The 23,060-nt window shown below is 43.6% G+C and overlaps 1 protein-coding gene across 1 annotated transcript in view; it reads right to left on the bottom strand.

Annotated features, from left to right (window-relative positions):
• Nucleotides 1-2,355: 2,355 nt before the first annotated feature.
• Nucleotides 2,356-23,060, bottom strand: part of TAFA1 (TAFA chemokine like family member 1) — a 330,269-nt gene continuing 309,564 nt past the window's right edge. The window contains exons 4-5 of the mRNA XM_083426872.1: nt 8,355-8,479; nt 2,356-3,315 (exon numbers count right to left, since the gene is read on the bottom strand). Of these exons, the coding sequence (XP_083282998.1) occupies nt 3,298-3,315; nt 8,355-8,479 (143 nt within the window). The 3' untranslated portion in view covers nt 2,356-3,297. The remainder of the gene's footprint in view (nt 3,316-8,354; nt 8,480-23,060) is intronic.

The raw sequence follows: 23,060 nt of genomic DNA, 5'->3' as shown, positions 1-23,060 counted from the left end.
CTAAGTTCTCAAGCATATTGCAGTGGCTTCCATGGTAACATCAAAAGCGCTCATAGGATTTTGGGTCACTGGGGGAGGACACACATTTGAAAATTTCTGATATTTCATTTTCAGAGGCTGGTGCCACAGAACCACGCAGAATAGTTTGGTGTTTCGACATGAGAATTGTTTTAAAAAGAGAGGAATACAATGGTACCTTGGGTTACAGACGCTTCAGGTTACAGACTGCTAACCCAGAAATAGTACCTCGGCTTAAGAACTTTACTTCAGGATGAGAACAGAAATTGTGCGATGGCGGCAGTGGGAGGCCCCATTAGCTAAAGTGGTACCTCAGGTTAAGAACAGTTTCAGGTTAAGAACGGACCTCCAGAACGAATTAAGTTCTTAACCCGAGGTACTACTGTAATCCCAACAGAGGAAAAACAATACATGCACTCTGGTTGCATTTTCCCTTTAAAAAGTCCACGTGTCAAATGTTCAAAGACCTCCTCCACGTGTCAAATGTTCAAAGACCTTTAAGTTTAAAGAGCTGTTGTTGTGTGGGAAAATTCTGCAGAGCCTCTTTCCATGTGTGGGTCAATATGCTATTATGACTTAGGCCCCAAATATCTGAAAGGCTGCCTGGTTCCCCACAGACTCTCTCAAGTGTCTCTTGCTAATTCTGCTGCCCTTGGAAACACAGGAGTAGTGGCCTAAGAGAGAGAGTTTTCTCTGTGGTACCTCCCCAAAATGTGGAACTCCCTCTACATAGAAGTGCATCAAGTATCCTCATTATATGATTCACATCATTTGCTGAAGACACGCCTGTTTACCCTGGTCTTCGCAAGCTAAGATTTATGTGTTTTTTGTAAGGCCACTTCTATGGTTTGATGTATGTGCTTTGCTTTGTTTTCAATTGTTTTATTGGATTTTAATTTTGCACATTCACATGGATGTATCCCCACCCCAGGAATTTATGGTAAATTTATGGCGGATAAGAAATCTCATAAATAAAGAAACCTTTGCGCACAAATTCAGCTCCAGCTCAGTTTTCTCTAGAGCTGGTTGGAATGCTGTATCCAGGAAGAGTCACATGCATGTTGAACGGGTCCATTCTGCCAGCCTGACAAGGGTGTTTTTCTTACTATTCCTTGGTCAGTAAGATGTTGAAGTCTCAAGTCCGACCAAACTGCCCCCATGAACATTGGGGCCCAGACATTGCTGCTCAAGTAAATGGATATAGTCTATACTCATGAATTTGAGCAGTTGACATCAGGGTGTTGTTTAGCTACATGGGTGGGGGCAATCCCACTTATATTTCAGTTACATGATTGCTGTAAGTTTAAAGTGACAACCATTGAAAGTTCTTATAGTGCATTGCTTTTTGGTAATGCAATCTTGAAAAGGAAAACCTTATGAACCTTCTGATTCATGGACCCATCCAATGCCCAAACCACTTTGCCCCTCTTTCAGAGATGTGTGATGTATTACACCATCTTGGTTCCATTCCAACATGGCCCTACACCCTAGATTTGGGGTTTATTCATTTTTTTTTATTACTATTGACAGCACCGTGGCTGAAACAGAGAAGGAAAACCCTGAACCAGTACAAATTCCAGGGTCTTTCCTCACTTACCATTCATGGTGGTATAACTGCTGTTTGTTCCAACATTTTTAAGCCTGATTAACTGCACCTTTGGTCACATGTTGCTGTTATTAGAGAGGGAGTGTGGGGTTTTCCTTGTCATACTAAGGGCAGGTTGTGCCCGAATAGATAAAAGTTCTGTGGCTGTGGTCACACCCCTTGCATAACCTTGTGTCCCTCATGCCAGTAATTGTCAGCATTATAAACATGTTCATGAGGACAGCCCTTTCACAGCTTAAAAAAAAATATTATTAGCATTCCAAAATTCTAATCTTGTTGGAGTATAGGAGATTAGAAGAGAAACTATTGGTCTGTCTGGTCTACGATGAACCTGGTTGCTGTCACAGGCAATACTTTGGCTCAGCACCATCATCCCCATTTGCCATAGTTCTCCTCTGAACTGAGCTTACAAACAGACAGTGGGAACCAGTCAGAGGGAAGTGGCATGGAAGAGAAGCCTCACCAACCATGTCCACCAACCCTCACCCCCTCCACAAGCTGGAAACCCAACAACTATATCACTATAAACACTAAGTGTGGAAAGGACTCTCCTTGCTTGGAGGTTTTTATGCAGCAGTTGGGTGGCCATCTGTCATGGATGCTTCAGTTGAAATCCCTGCATTGCAAGAGAATGGAGTAGATGAACCTCTGAGTAGATAAGCTTCTATCCTAATCAAATACAATGAAACAGCCCTCATGCGTGGTGGAGCAAACAACACAAGCCGTTGAAATTAGCAACCAACTTTTCTTTTCTTTTTTTACTAGGATTGTCTATACCAGCTATACAAAGTCTGTAGACAATGATCTGTACAGTGCTTCTTTAATAAGGTAGCCCGCAGTCTACCCAAAGTCTGCCAAATAAACCTCTGAATGTAGACTGTGTGTTTCCCCCCCAAGTGTCAAGAGTCATCTTTCTCTTCGCTGTGGGACAACTGATGCCCACCCACAAAAGACGTCCTTGGAAGAAAGTAGAACTGGTATTACATATCAATTAAGTATAAAGTATGGTTAATGTAAGCAAAGCCAGCATGCTATTGTTGCACGAGGAGGAAAAGAAAAGAAAAGGACTCCAGAACACAGGAAAATGGAACGGTGGAATTTCCTTGAATGTCCGGTTGAAATAATAGGAACCATAATAAAAAAGAAGAAGCAACATTCCAGTTCTTTTGTCAGAAGTCATCTTGCTTTATGTTCTTTTCCCGTTGTCTTCTTGATCTCCAAAACGTCTGTGCATTTTTTTTAAAAAAGGTTACAAAGCAGTTGCAGCAAAGTGTGGCTTCTGCTCATTTTTTTTTAAGAGTCAGGCTTTATTTCAAAATATCTTATATATTTATATATTTTTAATGATACAAAGAAAAATTGTAGATCCACACTTCTAGGTCTGTTTTTCATATTCGAACATCAGGGAACTTGCTTCTCAGTAACTGCTTTTTTATTTCCTTATTTCCTTTCACCCTCTTTTCCATTCACTGTTGTCAAATCTGGTGCGCTGCTTTTCTAGGGCATTTGACTCCACACAAGTAAACCACTGTAGTTTCCTCTGGTACAGAGTTAAAGTGCAAATAAATAAATAAAAATCCCATTTGGCTTGTAAAAGCTGGAGATGGTTTAAAGATTTTGTCCTCTTATCTGTCAGGGGTTTCCTTCACTGGCTGCTGTCGGAAGATGTTTTGTTAGGTTCTCGGATGAATCTGTAACAACAAAATTCACAAGAAGAAATTATACTCAGTTCCTTGAAAAAGATCTTGATCCTCCAATTGTTTGGTGGAAGTTCCTCCTCCTCTATTGCAGCATAGCAAGGAGGAGACTAGGGAAGAGTATGGATTGGAAAGTAAGCAAGAATTGCTGCCCTGAGATATAATAACCATTTGAAAGCTTTAGTACTGGTGCCCCCAATTCTTATTCACATGCAACATCATAACAATAATATCTTAAGCAACGTACTTTCCCCACCTGATGGAAATTTATTGGAACCATTCAAGAATGGTGCTATGTACACTTAGCAGATGCCACAGCCTCATCAAACCATCAGTGCCCCATGGTCTATAACAGGAGTAGTCAATGTTGTGCTCTTCATCGTGTGTTGGATGGCAAGTCATGGCAGCCCCTGCCAGCATGGCCAATGATCAGGAAATTATGTGGGTTGTTGTTCAAGCAACATTGGGAAGTCCCCACGTTGGCTGTCTCTGCTCCATAAAGACCATTATAAAAATGTTGCAAATAATCAAGTAGATGTCATTTCTTAAGGCAAGGCACATGAAGAGCATCTCCTCTTCTATCCAGCTATCCTGCACTGAACGCAGAGAAGAGATAGCCGTGGATATTTTTGCAGTTTCAAGGAGGAGGCTTCTGTGGGTGAACCACCTGCTCTTCTCATAGATCTCCCTCTCTCCACCCATGGATCTCTTTCTCCACCCGCAGAATCCTCCCTGAGACCGTAGGATTGCACCCTTAACTACTGAAAAACTGTGCTAAGATTTAAGATGGTAGAATGATGGCATGAAATGTAGTTCTGTGCATGTCTACTCCAAGGTAAACTTCACTGAGTTCAGAAGGTTTAACTCCCAAGGAAGTGTGATCAGGATTGCAGTGATGGCAGAACTCATGAAAAGGAACTCTGAAGAATCTAGAGGTGAAAACAGACAGATATTCTAAGCCTGGTGGGAGTGATAAACAAGCTGGAATGTGTGCAGAGGATGGCAACCAAGCTGATTAAGGGTTTGGAAACCAAGCCTTAAGAGCAATGGTTGAAGGAGCTGGGTATGGTTAGTCTGGAAAAGAGGAGACAGAGGAGATATGACAGCCACCTTCAAATATCTGAAGGGCTGTCACATGGGAGATGAAACAAACATGTTTTCTCCTACTCTGGAGGGCAGGACTCAAACCAATGGTGTCAAGTGACAAGAAAGGAGATTCTGACCAGGAAGAACTTTCTGACCTTATGGTCAGACAGTGGAACGGTATCCCTTGGGAGCTTGTAGACTCTCCTTCCTCAGAGGGTTTAAGTAGAGGTTGGATAGTCATCTGTCATGGATGTTTTAGTTGAAATTCCTGCATTGCAGAGGGTTGGATTAGATGACCCCCTAGGGGAACCTTCCAACTCTATAATTCTATGATGTGCACATATATTAACAGCCCACAAATAGCCCAGAATTAGATGTGAGCTGATATCTTGCATTAAAATGGCTGGATTACTATTCCCGTCATTTTTTTACTACTGGCCATATTGGCTGTGGTTGATGGGAGTTGTTGTCCAACTGGAGGGCCACAAGTCCCCTACCACTGGCCTATTCCACTGTTATTTCATTTAAGAGGATTTCTAAGGCGTGAAGATAAAATCAGATAAGCAGAATATGGTGATCATCCCATTGTGGAATGCACTGAATGTGTGAATTCAAGCCACTACCACCACACTTCAGAATGTCCACTTAGGAGTCTCTGTTTCCTAAGATTATCTGGGCATAGAATCACCACCTTGGCTCTGGTCCAAGAGTCCCCCGCTTCTGACAGATGGCATGCGGTGCAGGTGAACAGGGTAGAACAGGCTCAGAGAGTTTGTTGAGCGGGTGGATGGAGAAAGCACACATGAATGGGAGGCAAAGAAAGAGGTCTTTCATTTCGGCTCCCTCCTTCTAAGCATTAAAGCCTGAACTTTGACACTGGACTCTTGTAGAACATCTTGTTCCCATGAAAGACTTGAACTTGGCGAAGCAATGCTTTTTTTTATTATCGATTCGGCCTTTGATGGGAAGTGTGAGCTCCAAATAGCTCTTCTTTTGTCCGGAGAAATAAAATAGGTCAACAAGCAACTCAAGAGTTGGTGTTCTGGATGGGACCTTGAAGTGTGAGGCCCCGGTTATTTTTCCATTTTTCCATTTCCTTGGGATGCTTGCCATTTTGCATAATGAGGGTGAGGCCTAGCTGTGGGACTGGAGGAGGGGCAACCTTCCCTGGCCACAGAATGTGCAGCGGATCAAATGGGTATTGAATATCACCCACCATGGTAACGGTTACTTAAAGTGCATTTTTATTTGAGCTTATTCAGAAGTGAGGCCCACTATATTCAATAGGCACAATCTCAAGGTAGTGTGCATAGGATTGCACTCTTTTTTTTTATTTTCAGTATGATATAATTAAGTGTGCTTTCCTGGTGTCAGGAGAAAAGCTGGATATGAAATTCTTGTTTAGGGGCTTGGTTGGGGTACAGAGTAGTATCAATGCCGCCTATAATGGAGCCCAGTAGAACCCACTGAATATTGCAGTAGGGTGAAGAGAAAACCAGAAGATATCAGTTTCCTAACAGCAGCAACCAGTATATCCTCTCCTAGTGTAGCTTTGAGTAGTGAGAATATCAGCAACATCTGTCTTGCTAAAGATCCACATTCAGTGGCGATGCTGCATGCTCCGGCACTGGGGGCGGAGAGCAGGCGGGGTAGTGGTGCATGTCCCGGGAGGTGTGACGTGCATCCTGGGGGCGTGGTGCATAGCCTGTGGGGGCGTGGCACCAGGCGCGGTGGGGGTGTGCACGACACATGTCCAGGGGGTGGCAGCGATGTTACCTCCTCCTTGATGGTGCCGGGGCACTGCACTCTCCCGCCCCCCCCTTTCCTCCGCCACTGTTCACAACTCCTTTATTGGCCCATGGTGGGGTGTGTCCAGGAAAGGTCAGCTATGACACTGCCATTTAGTGCTCTAGAAGAAGTCCTCTCCCAAATGAAGACAAAGGAAACCATTGGGTAGCTGTCTCTTAGGTGTAAAGACAAAATACGCAGCTGTGCAGATGGATATGGACTTGCTTTTGATTAGACAATGTCAGCCATCTGCCTGCGGCGCCCCCCCCCCCATGTTCCTGGGAGCAATTCCACGTCAAGATGTTGTGTCGTTCCTAAGTTTTTAATAAATAAATAAAGAAGCAAGTGCTCCTAATGCATGAACAACCTGGCTTTTTGATGCTTTCCCTTCTAATGAAATAAAGCCAGATTTCAAACCTCAGTTGTGTGCTGTGGTGACTCTGGCCCACCCACCCACCACATATTTTAAAAGTTGCAAAAAGTAAATAATTTGCAGACCAAACTCTCTGCCTTCTTTCTGTGCAGACATCTATGATGATTTACAGGATAGTTGCTACGCTTACCCCATCAATTTACCTTCTCCAGTTGTAATATTTTCCACAATGTTTTCAAGGAACAAAGCAAAATGTTCCTGGGATTTACACTAGAAGGTGCCCCAGCTAGCTAATTAAAATAGTTCCTGTAGGGAAATGATAGGGGGAAATACAGGATAGAATGGGAGGGGATTTATTTCATTTTTGAACATTCAGGTCCACGGGCATCTAATTGATATGAAATATAATAATCCATACAGAGTAGGTGGAGCCGTATATCTGAATATGAATGAAGTTTTTAAGTGCCTAACAACAATTTCTGGACGCTGAATATTAACTCACAGCTGGTATGTCAGATACCGTGAGAAGCAGAGAAGATGCAAAACAGAACCTTACATGTGTATTTCTGAGTGCAAAACACAACGCATCACAGTAAGGAAATACTCAGAGAGTGGATGAGAGGAACAGACTGCCTTATGGCTGTGTTCCTGCCCAAAGATACAGAGGATGGAGATCCTTGCTTGCAGGAGAATGCTTACCTGGTTGCTGCTACCTGTATAGACACCTGCCTTGCACAGGTAATTTATTTTGTGGGGAAATGGCTGCACCCAGCAGACCCACAATGATCCTTGCAACAGGTCTGCCCTAATACCAGGAAGCAGCAGACATCAGGAAAAGGGAAGGGCCATAGCTCAGTGGTAGAACATGGCATCTCCATGGAGGGTTGGGAGACACTCCGGCCTGAAATCCTGAAGAGCAGCTGCCAGTCAGTGTAGAGAATATGGAGATAGATGGACCGGTTTAAGGCAGCTTCCCATGTTTCTAACTTCAATAGCTGTATTTATTTGTGAACAGCAGATCAACAACTCAGCACAGCAGATAGGACTTGCTGCACATCCAAGACTAAGACTTGGCCATTAGGCTATCAGCAAGTTCAGGCCTAAGTGAATTTAAGGTTAGAAATGAGAGAAACTCGAGAGAAGCTGAAAGTGTCAGATTCATCCATCTCTAGCTACATATATTCGTAACTTTATCTCCCCCAAAGTGGTATGGTTGAGGCTACTTTGGATCATGCCCAAATCATGGGCTTAGGCTGAATCCATGGCATTTGGCTCCACAAATCATTACCAATCCTATCCCTGACTGTGCAAAGGGCATCTGGGGGAACGCACAACAGGCAATGTTTACATTTAATGGTGTTTGTGAATACATGGTAGGAACTCCAATTTCCTACCTAATATTACCGAGGCCGGTTGAAAACATTTCACCATCTGAAATGGCAATGGTTTAACCAACAGCTTTTACATCCAACGGTAAGAAATACAGTAAGTGTAATCTTTAACAGTCACAACTGGTCCTGCTGACAGGTTGCTATTTTATTCCTTGGGGGGCAAATTACTTTGAAGAAAGTGACATGGTGATTCAGTGCAACTCAGCTGCCTGGTAGAGTTCAGCTGAGGACTCACCTCTGACTCACCCAGTCAGTAGGTAAGGAAGGACATGCATCACTGAGCAAGGAAACGGCTTCTTAGCTTTTGCCAGAGACTCGAGGGTGGAAAAACCTAGGAGGTGGCTGGGTGGGGGGAATGAAGGAGGTGAAAAGGGGAAAGAGGAAAACAAACTTACTCTGGTGGTCTTGACTTTATTGCCGGTTGCACACATCCACCCTGAGTTGTCAGGTAACGTCTTGCATTCCTCGCCCTCTAGGCATGGCTCCATCTCACACCACCATTTCCCAATGACTATTGATGCTAAGAGACACAAAACAAGCAAAATATTTGTGAACTGGTTTTTTGTTTGTTTTGTTTCAATTCACTTCGCTCAATCTGAATGCAAAAGCTTCCTCCGGATCTCAACAGATTTTTTAATTAAAAAATTACATTAATCCAGCTGGTGTCATACAGCCAAACCTCGGAACTCAGACATAATCTATTCCAGAAAACTGTTCGACTTCTGAAATGTTCAAGTTCCGAGGCGCAGCTTCCGATTGGTTGCAAGAGCTTCTTGCACTTCTGCATTGGACATCTGAGTTCCAAGGAACGTTCAAAAACCGGAACACTTACTTCCAGGTTTTCGGCGTTCGGGAACTGAAATGTTTGGCAACAGAGCTGTTCGAGTTCCGAGGTTTGACTGTATTTGATATGATAGGCCCATCCAACTCTCATCCAACTACGCCAGTGTGGTGTAGTGGTTAAGAGCGGTAGTCTTGTAAGTCTGGGGAACCGGGTTTGCGTCTCCGCTCCTCCACATGCAGCTGCTGGGTGACCTTGGGCCAGTCACACTTCTTTGAAGTCTCTCAGCCTCACTCACCTCACAAAGTGTTTGTTGTGGGGGAGGAAGGGAAAGGAGAATGTTAGCCGCTTTGAGACTCCTTAAAGGGAGTGAAAGGCAGGATATCAAATCCAAACTCTTCTTCTTCATCATCATCATGAGGCTGCCATCTACTCCCAGTATAATAAAACTGGGGCAGTGATCTACCAGAGTTGTTGAGCTTTTTTTAGGGGGACTGCCCAGAGTTCTTCATTTCAAATGATTCCACGATTGACCTGAAACACCCCCGCGATTGAGGGGTGGACATGCCTGTTATGTAGCAGGAATGAGAATCCTTATTTCAGCCCTATGTCTGCACCCTTTTGTGGGAGACCTTCTAATGGCTACATGTATTATTATTATTATTATTATTATTATTATTATTATTATTATTATTCTGCCCTACACCCGGGGGTCTCAGGGCGGTTCACAGAATAAAATCAAGATATAAAACCACAAAATACACAAAAAAATAAAAACAACAACCCAATAGCTATACTAGAAGCTAGTGAGAGGCTGCTCTGCACATGGGGCATACACTCCTCTCTTGATGCTCCATCCAGACAAACAAAAGGCATACAGTAATTATCATAGTTCATGTTCACATTCCTGCAAGGCAAAAACACTTGAGGAGGGTGTGCATCATGATGTGTAACAGGTGTGACCTCGGGAGGGAGCGTGCCCAGGCAGAGCCCCAAATGCCAAACAGAGAAGGGTGCGTTTGGCTCCTGGGACTGAGAGCGACAGAAGAAGCATAGAGCAGAAAGGCACCAAGATGTAGCTCAACTGAAAAGGCAGAGCTGTCACTGTTCCATCCCTGACTAACAAATTCAGAAGTGCCACAAAAACAGGGAGCAGATGCACTGCTCCCATCGACAGCTGTTGACCTTGCACATCTTGCCTGCAGGGAGCAGGTTCACTAACTGAAATGTGATGGTGTGTATGTGCTCTGATCCAAAGTCCCATTTCTACTGTTATGTGCCAACTCAGTCTCCAAGTGGTGAGAGTCTCCAGGGGTTGCAAGCGCTTACCAATGGCTCAGTTCCCTTAGATTGATGGAAGAAAGAGCCATTAGCCCCCCAAAAGACCCCCAGAAGAGAGCGAGACAGGTTTCAGCATCCAAATTTTCTCTGGCACACTCTACCTGCTGCCCCAGATAGGTTTCAAGAATACATATTATTGTTCTTTTATGAATTTATTGCAGTGCTGTTTTGCCTCAGGCAGCAAAATGTCTTGGGCTGGCCTTGGCCACTTCCCATGCTGAGTCACTTTACCACCATTGTAATCTGGACCAGTCACTGCTCCTAGGTGAAAATTCAGTCCATTTTCCTTTTTTAAAAAGGGCTGCAATAGTTTTTGTTCCACCAACCCCCACCACATTTGACATTTGATTTCCAGGAATGTTATATTATTGTTTATCTGGTTTTAATTACGCAAGCTAGCTCAGGACTTGGAAGTGTAAGATTAAATAAATAAACAAATTCCACCCCCCAAAGTGGCTTGCATGGGTGATGGTTTGGTGCCTTGTACCAATGTTCATTTCACTCCCATGCATTGAAACCCATCTGTAAGAAAAACATAGAGTTACCCATTTGTAATGATGGTGCATTCTGCTTCCAGGGCCATACAATACTGTATTGCCACCCATATTCTAAATCACCCGGAATTGAAATTCTCTGATGTTGACTCCACAAGGGAGACTGCTCCCCTCTGAATACCATTCCAATTTTACTGCTTAATTTTGTCTCCAGTTTTCCATTGTGGTACATTAAAAAATGGACGACTGCCAAGGAAGTTTGCCTGCAGTAACTCTGCATTCTCTTGATTGTGACCAAACTAATTCCCTTTTCTTATGAATGCTCCTTTCCGTCTCTGGTCCAACTTGCTCTGCTAGAGATATAAATATATACTTTCACAGGCTTCACAAGGTAAGCAGGACACAAAATTGGAGGAAGGGCCTTTTGTGTATCCAAAATGAGGTCAGGGAGTTCTTCCTAAGAAATTCAAGTTTGTTTCTGCAGCAAAGATTCCAATGCCTACTGAAACAGCACCAATGAACATTGTTCATGGATGGTAGACCTAACCACATAGGACCCAGGAAGAGTGGACCTCATCAATTCCAGTCCAGCATTCAGTCTATTTCTGGGCAGCTAACAACCAAACAAGGGAATCATTGGGAAAGCTGGTGGTAGAGCATATGCTTTGAATGCAGAAGGTCCTAGGTTCAAGCCCTGGCATTTCCAAAGGAAAGACCCCTGCCAGAAACATTGGAGAGCTGCTACCAATCAGTGCAGACAACACTGGGCTAGATGGGTCAATGGACCGGCTTAATATTTATTATTTTTTAAACAAATTATAAACCACTTCACAGCATGAAGCCATCAAAGTGGCATGCAGAATTAAAATAGAATAAAACACAAGTTCTAAAAACGATAAAATCATTTCAATGAACTCTTTAAAAGAATAGAACCATCTCTCCAAATTCTACCCCCACCACATACAACCATTTCTGCAGATGTGCAATTAAGATTCACCTTCTTAAGTGAAAATGTCTTCAATATAAGGAAAATCCCTACGTATGAATATTATCACTTACTGTTCTGCATAGCTGTCAACTTACAGATTTGAAAATAAGGGACCAGCAGCCTCGAAACTAAGGGATCAGCAGCCAAAAGAAGGGATTTTAGTCAACCAGCTCCTTTCCTTTTCCCCATAACAGTCAATTGAAGGAGCCTCCAAAACAAATCCAAAAGCCCCCCCTCCCACGATATCTCCGCCCGCCATTGTACTCAACCAGCTCCTTTCCTTTCCCCCCACCATGTGCCCCCACTCCAGACAGATCTTTTCCCCGGCAAGGGTGAGTGGGCCGTCAATGATGTATCCATCCGATTCCGAGCACAGGTATGTTCAACTTCTGAGCCCCTCCAAGCCAAAGGCAGAAAGCCCAGCCAGCAGCCAAATGAAGCCTCAAGCAGTGGTTCCCACAGCGCAGCAACCCGGCAAAGGGGATGCAGCAAGGAAAACCACCGTCACCTCTCCGCTGGGAAGCGCTGAGCAAAGGCAAGTCCCCAGGCAACACGGCTGATTTGATCAGCACAAGGCATGCAAGCTCCACCCCCCAGTCGTTCTTAGACTCCTTATTGGGTGAGCAACGCAGCCAAGCAACACAGTTGGAGCCTCCCTCCTCCCTGGCCGGCAGGGAGGAAGGGAGAGGAGCTGCTTCCTTTGAAACCCAGGAAATTTAAGGGACATCATCAATAAGGGATAGCAGTGGGAAACGGCACTGGGATAAGGGAGTTTCCTGCCAAGTAAGGGACGGTTGACAGCTATGACTGTTCTGGCTACAGTGCCAGGTAAACAGAAGTGGGCCACTGTTGTATATGGTGAACGGTCATCGACACACCTGTCTGGCTACCTTTTACTATGGGTGAAATCATCTGCTAAGTTTCTCCATGACTCCGTTCTTTCGTTTAGTATTTGTTGTGAGATTTGCTTTAATTCTCCTTCAAGAACCATCCCATAATGGTCTTCACCAGTCCTTTGTCAAACAGAGTATGTGAGAAGAAATGATCACAGCCAAGACAGCAGTGCTTATTTAATCAACAGAAGAAGTCAGCCCTAATGCAGAACTCAGAGGCTTGAACCGCCTTGCCAGGGCAAAATGCTATTAATGGCGGCAGGGGAACTAGGAAGTTATCTTTGCATTCTCCCTCAGGTAGCAAGAAGTTCTAGGGTCAGTGCTACTAGACTTAGCTTTGTTTGGATGAGGGAGCATGGGAGGCTTAAGGTGTCTTTGCAATATTTGCTTTATTGACGTGGAAGCCGCCTTTGGTCCATCTACCTCAGTGTTGACTACAATGATGGGCAGTAGCTATCCAGGGGTTCAGGCAGCTGTCTTTCCCAGCCCTACCTGGAGATGCTGGGGATTGAACCTAGGATCTTCTGCATGCAAAGCAGCAGATGTTTTAACATTCAGCCACAGCCATTCTCTTCAACTACACACGTAGAGCAGAACTGAAAGGAAGCAGACACTCATAGAAGGGACAAAAACTAAGAAATTTGCACAGAGACCTGGTAGCCAATTGGTAGAGAATGAGACTCTTAATCTCGGGGTTGTGGGTTTGAAAGATTCCTGTATTGCAGGGTGTTGGAAAAGATCAGCAGTTCTCAACCTGTGGGTCCCTGGATGTTGTTGGACTACAACTCCTATCATCCCTGAACTCTGGCCTTGCTAGCTAGGTGTGATGGGAATTGTAGTTCAACAACATGTGGGGACCCACAGGTTGAGAAAGGCTGGGCTAGATGATCCTTGTGGTTCCTTCCAACTCTACAATTCTATAATATTATGATATTATGATTCTATGATATTTGGAACAGAAAAGCAGGAGATCTACTATGAAGGGCTAGACCTCAGAAAGATCCTTGGGGAATATCTCATGACTTCAGACGCAGGGAACACAACTCTCTACAGTGCTTTCTTCATATTTATGGTAGCTGTCCCTGGATGTAACCAAATCCTGTTATTGCTGACCTTGATTGAAAGAGCAAATAAATGCTCAATCACCTCATCAAACGCCCATCTGGCAAGTAACCTTTTAGCATAAACATTCACTTGTGGTAGACAAAGGATGCCTTTGCAAATGCAAGCACACTGCCACAGAGGATGTCTTTAATGGAAAGCTCAGCAATGCCACAGATTACTTCGACAAACGAGCCCGGGCTGGTAAATGTCAATGGTATCAGCAGGGATAAAACCGAAATAAGCCTTTAGGATACAGTACAGTCTGGGTCTGTCTCTGTTTCAGCAACCAAATCCTAAGCCTCAGGACTCTGTCAATGGGGTGCAAGGGGTTCGTTGTATGGAGTCACACATGGGTGCCATGTTTGTGGCCAGTGGTGGCTGGTGCCACTGGGGGTGGCAGGGCAGAAGGCAGGGAGGTCAACAGTAGGTGGAGCCAGAGCCAACAAAGTCTAGTTTTGTCGCTTTGCTGAGGTCTACAAGGGCTGTGCTGAGACTGAGGAGCAGGAAGCTGACAAGAAGTGCCTGGGCTGGTTGTAAGTAGGAATGTTGGCAGCTGGGCATCAGCTGAGGTAAAAGGTAAAAAAAGTAAAGGACCCCTGGACTGTTAAGTCCAGTCAAAGGCAACTATGGGGTGCAGCGCTCATCTCACTTTCAGGTTGAGGGAGCTGACATTTGTCCACAGACAGCTTTCCAGGTCATGTGGCCTGCATGACTAAACAGCTTCTGGCACAATGGGACACCGTGACAAGTGCCAGAGTGCACGGAAATGCTGTTTATCTTCTCACCACAGTGGTACCTAGTTATCTACTCACCCTGGTGTGCTTTTGAACTGCTAGTTCGGCACAAGCTGGGACAGAGCAGTGGGAGCTCACCCCATAGCACGGATTCAAATCACTGACCTTCTGATCGGCAAGCCCAAGAGGCTCAGTGGTTTAGACCACAGCGCCACCTGCATCCCCTATAGCTGAGGACAGAGTGAGGTTGGTGGGGCATCCTAATGGACCAGCCACCTCTGCAGATGCAATGGCTCTGGACACATTCACACCAGTCCCTTCAAAGCACAGTGATGCTGCTTTGAACAGTTATGGCTTCCCCCCAAGAAATCTGGGCGGTGCCCTTTGTGAAGAAGACTGAGAGTTGTTCTGAGGCCCCTATTTTCCTCACAGAGAGACAGTTCTGAGAGTTCCTTGGAGGTGGATGCTGGGAGTGGTGAGGTGAGGTGTTGGAGGCCAGAGCTGTGGGTGCTGTGTCCTATGTCCTCTAAGCAGGATTGCAGCCCTCAGGTGTGGTAGAAGATGTTGTTCCATCAGCAGCGTTGAAGAAGGCTCAGTTGGCAGCCCAACCAGCTTCTGAACATAGAATGAGTGGGGTCACCATCTTGTCCTTTGCCTCAGGCAGCAAAAAGTATTGGTTTGGCTCTGTGAACTGTCATGGCTTTCCTCCAAGGAACCTTGGGAGTTGGAGTTTTTTAATGCTTCCCGGACTCTTTAAGAAATCAAACTACAATTCCCAGCAGGGCTTGCTTTTCTAGTGTGTTAAACTGTGTAAGCCTTTCTAAATCGTTTTCTGAATTTCCAGTCATAAAGAGGCCTGAGGGATATTGTTCTCTTGACTTGCAGATTGTCTGCTGTCTCATGCCATGTAACGGCATGCAAAAATATTTGAATCTGACCCATTTTGATTTCTTTCTGCAGCTATTAAGAAGCTGTAACAAATGCTAGCAGAGAGTTGCATGGCAAAAACCCGCGCGGCGTTCTCAGCAGTAATGGAAAAACAGTTGTACCATTTAGCGCGAGGCATTTCATTTTAATCTAGTTCCCTCTAGAGAAGATTGAAATAAATAAAATTTAAATAGAGAACACACTTTAGATGCTGACAGTGAAAAGGACTTTGTCAGCCTAATGAAAAGCTATCAATTTTCTCCTCTTCATTCAATAAATTGCGAGTCATATTCTAAATGGATTAGATTAAAGGAAAATCCAAACTCCCCGTGAGACATTCTCACAAATAATGGGAGACTTTATACAGGGAGCAAAGTCTTTTGCAAAGCAGGTTCAGATCTATACAAAACTGATATGAAGTAGTAGAGGAATGTCTGTAACCCAGGGCTCACCTATTCCTTAAAAAACAAGGTTTGAGAGAATTGAATGAGACATTCTGCTTCTCTCTCTTTTTTTATTACAAATGCCATGGGGGGCAGTGTGTGAATTGCCATCTTGGGAACGTGGAAATTTTAGAAGGAAGGAGCAAAGACTAGAATGAAAGAATACAGCAGCCCAAGTGTTTTGCATTTCACAAACAGACATGAGGATTCATTTGCTTTGGGAGCTATAAAGCAGGTGCATGGTAACATAAAAGAATACGAAGTAGAAAACAAAGGGTTCAGGGGTTGAGAAAAAGCTGCTTTAAAGAACCAGGAGATCTTAACCAACAGGGGAGTCGGCCAACTTCTCTCATTTAATTGAACCCAATTCCACCTGAGAAGCATCAATTCAGGGCTAGCGCAGCACAGCGCTTCACAAAATGGGATAACGGGCACTGAGGACAATGGCAAGAGAATGGCTACCCACCCATGGTATCTAATATATACCCATATAGCCTATAGCAGGAGTCAGCAAACTTTTTCAGCAGGGGGTCGGTCCACTGTCCCTCAGACCTTGTGGGGGGCCGGACTATATTTTGAAGGAAAAAAAATGAACGAATTTCTATGCCCCACAAATAACCCAGAGATGCATTTTAAATAAAAGCACACATTCTGCTCATGTAAAAACATGCAGGCTGGATTTAGAAGGCAATTGGGCCGGATCCGGCCCCCGGGCCTTAGTTTGCCTACCCATGTCCTATAGGATCTGTGGCATTCTTTGCCCCACAGCATGCCTGCAAATCGGGGAGAAAATCATTGCAGCCCAGTAGCTGGTGTGATTTGAACCCTTTAATTGCCCTCCCAGCAGAAACAATGTGAGGTCACTCTTGTGGGATGAGGAAGCCTGGGAAAGAGTGGAAGACTTCTCCCAACTTCTTGTCCGCTGGCAAAAGCCCAGTAGGGCATACGGCTGGGGTGGGAAATGTCATCCCAGGGAACCAACTGCAACCCTCCAAGCCTTTCTGCAAGCCACCCCCACTCACTGGCCCTGCTTCTCATCCTCCCTGAGTGTTTTTGCCATGCTGGAATGCACCCTTGTACTCTGACAATGCCTTTTGCTTTACTGGATGGAGGCTGGAGAGGAACAGGTGAGCACACGTAGAAACTAGCCTACTGTACAATGGTAGATTTGCATTTGTAGCTCCACCCACTTTTGCCTCTGCCCCTGCCCACCACCAGCAGGTAGCCTCTGAAGGTTGGCCAGAAGCGAATGCAGGTGTCTGGCTGAAACAGGATCCTCACCCTTCAAGGAGGCAGGCAGATCACCTTCAGTTCCCCTGCCTGAAGCCTTAGGATTGCAACCTGGATTGCTTTTACGTGCAAATGTGCGCTGGGTTAAGTGATTTTGAGGACATGGCTAGGACTCTCCTAGCCCAAAAATGGAACGACAACAAGATACCAACGAAAGAAGAATGGCAAGCCAAACTTATGGAATATGCAGAAATGGCGAAACTTACGGGAAGAATCAGAGTCAATGACAATGAAGATTTTAAAAAAGACTGGAGACCCTTCAAGTTCTACCTACAGAAATACTGTAAAGAAATGGACTCACTAGCAGGGTTTAATTAAACATTTACAACTAAGAAAACAAGTTCAAAGGTTAAGAAACAATAACATGAAACGTAACTGAGTGTAGGGGTAACTATGAAAGAAAATTTGGTATAAAATTGATAAGAAAATAAGAGCATTTAGATGTAAGATCATAAAAATACGACAACAATTAAGCAGAAGTAGTAAAAAATTTAAGAACCAGAAGGGGAAGTTGAGGGAAGTCAGGGGTGCGTGTGTGTTATACGATAAGTGTTATATTGTGCCATGTGGTTGAATATTAGATTGTAAAATTCAATAAAAACTTTTTAAAAAGTGATTTTGTGGACACTGCTATATGTCGCTCCTGTTTCCAAAGACTTGCTATGTCTTTTTTTTTTTTTGGCTCAGGAACTTAAGCTGCCAATTTAGAGGGTAATAAATGGAATTGCCATTATTTTTCCAGCCACATCCAGTGACCCTTATATTGATCAAGATAACATGACGGGTAGGTGCAGGATAAATGGTGCCTTCTCTAGTGATGCTAAATGCATTTCCTCTTGGTGGCTATCAACTTTAAGGCAATATTCCCACAGAATAAGTGTTCTGGAGCAGCAATGACAAGTGCATGTTGGGTGTCATTGAAAACAAATGGGAGGTGAACAAAATAAAAGGGTGGGGGTGGAAAATGAATGTGTGTGTTTTTTAAAGCTAGCTATATTCAAGACACAGTCCCAGAAAACCCTACTTTAAATTGCAGCCACTCAGCTGAATTAAATGGAGCCAGCTAGCTGGCATGTAGGCTTTCCTGATTGAGGTGTGTGTGTTTGTGTGTGTGTGTGTGTGTGTGTGGAGGGGGGAAACAACCAATATCGAAACAAAAGACCCCTTTGAAATTGTAACATGAAGCAAGCTTTAAAATTAGATCAAGACCAAGCTCCAATCTCAAAAACAATTTCATCTCCGGTTTTAGAAATTGCTGCTTTTATCAAACGCATTCTCCAAGTGATACAGGAGACTTTAAAGTCCAGGCTGTGGGTTGCTGGCTTCATATGAATCCTGCTGCCACTGTAGAGCCAACTCACGTCTCATACCTTGAGGAATAAAAGTGGTACTGAATCAAATGGAGACAAATAAAACTGAATTTGAAAGTCTGGAGCGAGCTTACATTTAAAATGGAATTTCCTTTGAATTGTGCCTCAAAAGCCAAGCTTAAAAACTGGATTTCTGGAGAAAGGAGGATTTGAAGAGAAGGGGATAACAACTACTGCAAATGGATTGAGTGTTCCGTTTTTTTTTTTTTAAAAAATATAATATTTTATTAGGTTTTACAATCAATAGACAACAAAAGAAACACAATACAAATAAACAAACCATACAGAACAAACAATACAACAACAAGTATACACAATACAACAAAAGATATTAAAAGAAAAAGAAATAAAAAAAATTTAAAACAATCCTTAGGGATTGTTTTGAGTGTTCTGGTTTTTGAGCCGCAGACTGTACAATTAAAAGCTGATTTAGCATTGAGTTCCCAAAGTTCTGAACAAGTGCTATACAGCACTTGTTCTATACCTTGGGTTCCAAACACTTCGGGTTACAGACTCTGCTAACCCAGAAGTAGTACCTCGGGTTAAGAACTTTACCTCAGGATGAGAACAGAAATTGCATGACAATGGTGCGGTGGCGGCGGGAGGCCCCATTAGCTAAAGTGGTGCCTCAGGTTAAGAACAGTTTCAGGTTAAGAACAGACCTCCAGAACGAATTCAGTTCTTAACCCGAGGTACCACTGTATTGGAAGCCGTGTTTCAGGTTCGGTTTCTGAAAAATTAAAACTAATGTGGGTTTGAAATAAAAAGCAAGACAAGTTGGTTTTTTTTTTTATTACAAACCTAGTGCTGTTGTTGGCTTTTAAAAAATCATAAAATAAAGATTCATTTGCTTTCCTTTTCTTTTAGTGGCCATTTTTGTAGGGTTGCAAATCAATGGTCTCCCTCATAAGTTTTGTTGTTATGGAGCATGAAGATGAAATTATTGTCAGCCCCTTGAACCCCATTTTTTCTGTCCCATGTATTTTTACAAACCTGACTTTTCTTTGTTTATTTGTAATAAAGTGCAGTTGCATCACCAGTCTAGTCAAGGAAAGTATTGCAGTACTGAGGCTTTTAAGGGTTATTTAGATACTTCCTATTTACAAGTTCGGGACGCGGGTGGCGCTGTGGGTAAAAGCCTCAGTGCCTAGGGCTTGCCGATCGAAAGGTCGGCGGTTTGAATCCCTGCGGCGGGGTGTGCTCCCGTTGTTTGGTCCCAGCGCCTAAAACCTAGCAGTTCGAAAGCACTCCCAGGTGCAAGTAGATAAATAGGGACCGCTTACTAGCGGGAAGGTAAACGGTGTTTCCGTGTGCTGCGCTGGCTCGCCAGATGCAGCTTGTCAGCCTGGCCACGTGACCCGGAAGTGTCTGTGGACAGCGCTGGCCCTTGGCCTCTTTGAGTGAGATGGGCGCACAACCCTAGAGTCTGTCAAGACTGGCCCGTACGGGCAGGGGTACTTTTACCTTTACCTTTATTTACAAGTTCACCCTGCTTTACTGCTTCCTGGTAACTGCAGCAAGGAGATTAGAGATGAATTGCCCCTCTTAATTGCCCCACATGTCAGGGAAGGGCATATTCCTGCAGAAAAGGGAGGCTTGAATGCCTTACTTTCTCTCTTCCTTTTTCTTTCCATCTTTGAAAGTAAAGTAGCATCACAGCCACATTGTACAGTCGTACCTTGGTTTTCGAACAGCTTAGTTCTCGAACGTTTTGGCTCCCGAAAGCCGCAAAACCCAGAAGTGACTGTTCCGGTTTGCGAACTATTTTTGGAAGCCAAACGTCCGACGGGGCTTCTGCTGCTTCCAATTGGCTGCAGGAGCTTCCTGCAGCCAATCAGAAGCTGTGCTTTGGTTTCCGAACATTTTGGAAGTCGAATGGACTTCCCGAATGGATTCCGTTTGACTTCCAAGGTATGGCTATATGGCCTAGCCTTGTGATGCCTCACTCCCTAGAGAATTATGAACAGGTAAACTCTTGTTCTCACCATACCAAGTCCCTAAATTTTAAAGGCTGCCACTCCAACTTTGGGCATGCTTTTCAATGCCAACTCTTCCGGCCTGCAGAATTCAGGCGCATATTGTGCTTGAGCAAAGTAAAATAAAATAAGTGCAGGCCCATATTGTCAGTGTTGCCCCACTTCCTTACCTGTTCAGGTGTCAAAGCAGCTTCATCAGACTCATTGGGGGTTTTTTTGCATCACTTTGCATTGTGCGAAGGAGCTAGACCGGCTCTTTTTCAAACTAATCATTGCCCTTTTGGGGAAGCTAAAGTCACAGGGCTGTTCATTTCATCCCTCACACTAAATTCCTGATCTACTGTTATTTCCCAGAAATACATTAGCGGTTGCATCATCTTTTTTTTAAAAAAAAAAGCAAGAGGAAAATAAGAACACCATTCATATTTAGAAGTAGCATTTTACAAGGTTTGGTCCTTTGTATTCTGATTTACTGTATTAAAGTTGCCCTTGCAATAATCCCACTGAAGTCCCAGGGGAGCAACTGCAGGAGATTAGGAGGCGGGTTTCACTTATTCACAGACAGCATTACCCATAAAAAGACAGTTTTAACAAGCTAGTTTATAGTTGGCCAAGTTTTACCCTTCGATTTAAACAAAGCTCTCACAGGCAGGAGTCACTGGCTGGGTGATGCAGTCAGACCACTTGGTAAACAAGTGGCTGCAAGTTTACTTCCAAAAAATATAAATTATTCTAAGTGGTCTTGGCTCAGAAGCCCTCTGGCCAACAGAGTTCAATGGAAAAGAAGGGCATACCCTCCAAATTACAGAAGCCATCCTGGTTTCTGATTTGATTCCAGAATGTCTCGGTTTTCCTTTTTCCTCCCCTCCACGTCTAGGAGAACAATTAAAAGAGGTGGGTGCACAAGGGTGCAAAAATGGAGTCCTCTTTATACTGAAAATAAAATTCCTGTACCAAATGAAGGAAATGGCGAGCTGGCCTACAAAGCCCTTCCTATAATTTTGAAGGAAAATGTCACCAATCCACTTTACATTATTTAATTGCATTGCTTTGGCAGCCATCCATTTATAAAGAAATGTGTGGAGTGTTTATTCATTTATTGTAAATGGAGCCTTACACTAGGAGGTAAGTCTCACTGTATTCAATAGAGATTTGTTGTTGTTGTTGTTTAGTTGTTTAGTAGTGTCCGACTCTTCATCACCCCATGGACCAGAGCACGCCAGGCACTTCTGTCTTCCACTGCCTCCCGCAATTTGGCCAAACTCATGCTGGTAGCTTCGAGAACACTATCCAACTATCCAATAGAGATTACTCCCAGGTAACAACTGTGCAGCCTTACACTGCAATCCTAAGCATTTTTACTCAGAAGTAAGTCCCACTAAATTCAATAGGATTTACTCTCTGGTATGTTCCTGATGCTTGCTGAGTAGTTAATAATCCTTATCCTCTTCACTCAAAAGCGGGCTTATCGGCACTGAATTGAGAAGAATAGTTGCCCTTGGCAGAACACATTCTGATGCTGAGTTAGACCATTGTGAGAGAGACTCAGGTAAGTAGCCGTGTTGGTCTGATGCAGTTGAAATATCTATCATCTATCTATCTATCTATCTATCTATCTATCTATCTATCTATCTATCTATCTCTCCAGTAGCACCTTAGAGACCAACTAAGTTTATTCTTGGTATAAGCTTTCGTGTGCATGCACACTTCAGATACACTGAAACAGAAGTCACCAGACCCTTATATATAGTGGGAGGGTAGGGTGGGGTTTTTCTAAGGAGGGTAGTAGGAGATGGGTGATTGACTCAATGGGTATGTTAAACCTGTTGACGACTGTTAACAACTGCAATTAGTCCTACAGGAAAAAGCAAGGGATAGTATGCTGATGATTAGCATATGTAATGAGACAGGAATCCAATAGCTCTATTAAGACCAGGTCTCATTGTGAGAGAGGTTAGTTTTACCCAACTGATGATGTTTCTTTGCCTTCCTTTCCTTGGTGTGTTTTTTAAACCCTGAAGAACTGTATGGACACACATGGGTCGCTCATTGTCCACATGCTTTCCTCCACCAGCAGTTGCTGTTGCTGTGAAGGGTCACTGTGCTTATTTCACATACGTTCAAGCTCTCACTTTGCTCAGCAATGCTAAGACGTTTGTGTCACCACCAATTACTACTACTTCATCACACAACAAAAACTGTACAACCAAGACACCAAACACACCTCTGTGGGTTGTGTTCAGTTGAATGTTTCAGTGGTGCTTCTGAGTCCATGGTTGACACTTTTCTCAATTTATCAATTCCTGAAGTAACTGTGACAGAAGCACGCGTGTGAGAAAACATGAAAGCGCTAGAAACTTGTACAAAGCCATCTTGGCACTTTGTACTGAAGAGGGTGCATTGGAAAATAGAAAATAATAATAATAATTCAGTAAAAAAACTATTAACAATTCAATACTAATGATTTATTTATTAATAGTGATCTAATAATGAAACAATAATTATTTATATTTTGTATTATTAACAATAATAATTAGTAAATATTAAAAAATGAGAACAGAGCCATACAGCTACAAAAGGAGCCCCCATTTCAAGTACAGCCAGTTAGCATTTGCCACAACAAGAACAAGATATTGCTTCTCGAATTTACTCAGGTCTGCTTTTGATGGACCACCGGAGATAAGGGGCTCCACAGATGCAGTTTCTAGGAAGACATCACTTTGATGGGTTTTTTGTTTTGTTTTTGTACTTCTTACAGCA

Source organism: Podarcis tiliguerta (assembly GCF_965153285.1).
Source record: "Podarcis tiliguerta genome assembly, chromosome: 2".
NCBI lineage: Eukaryota > Metazoa > Chordata > Lepidosauria > Squamata > Lacertidae > Podarcis > Podarcis tiliguerta.
The sequence above is the reverse complement of the archived record's forward strand: the minus strand, read 5'-3'. Positions and strand labels throughout refer to the sequence as shown.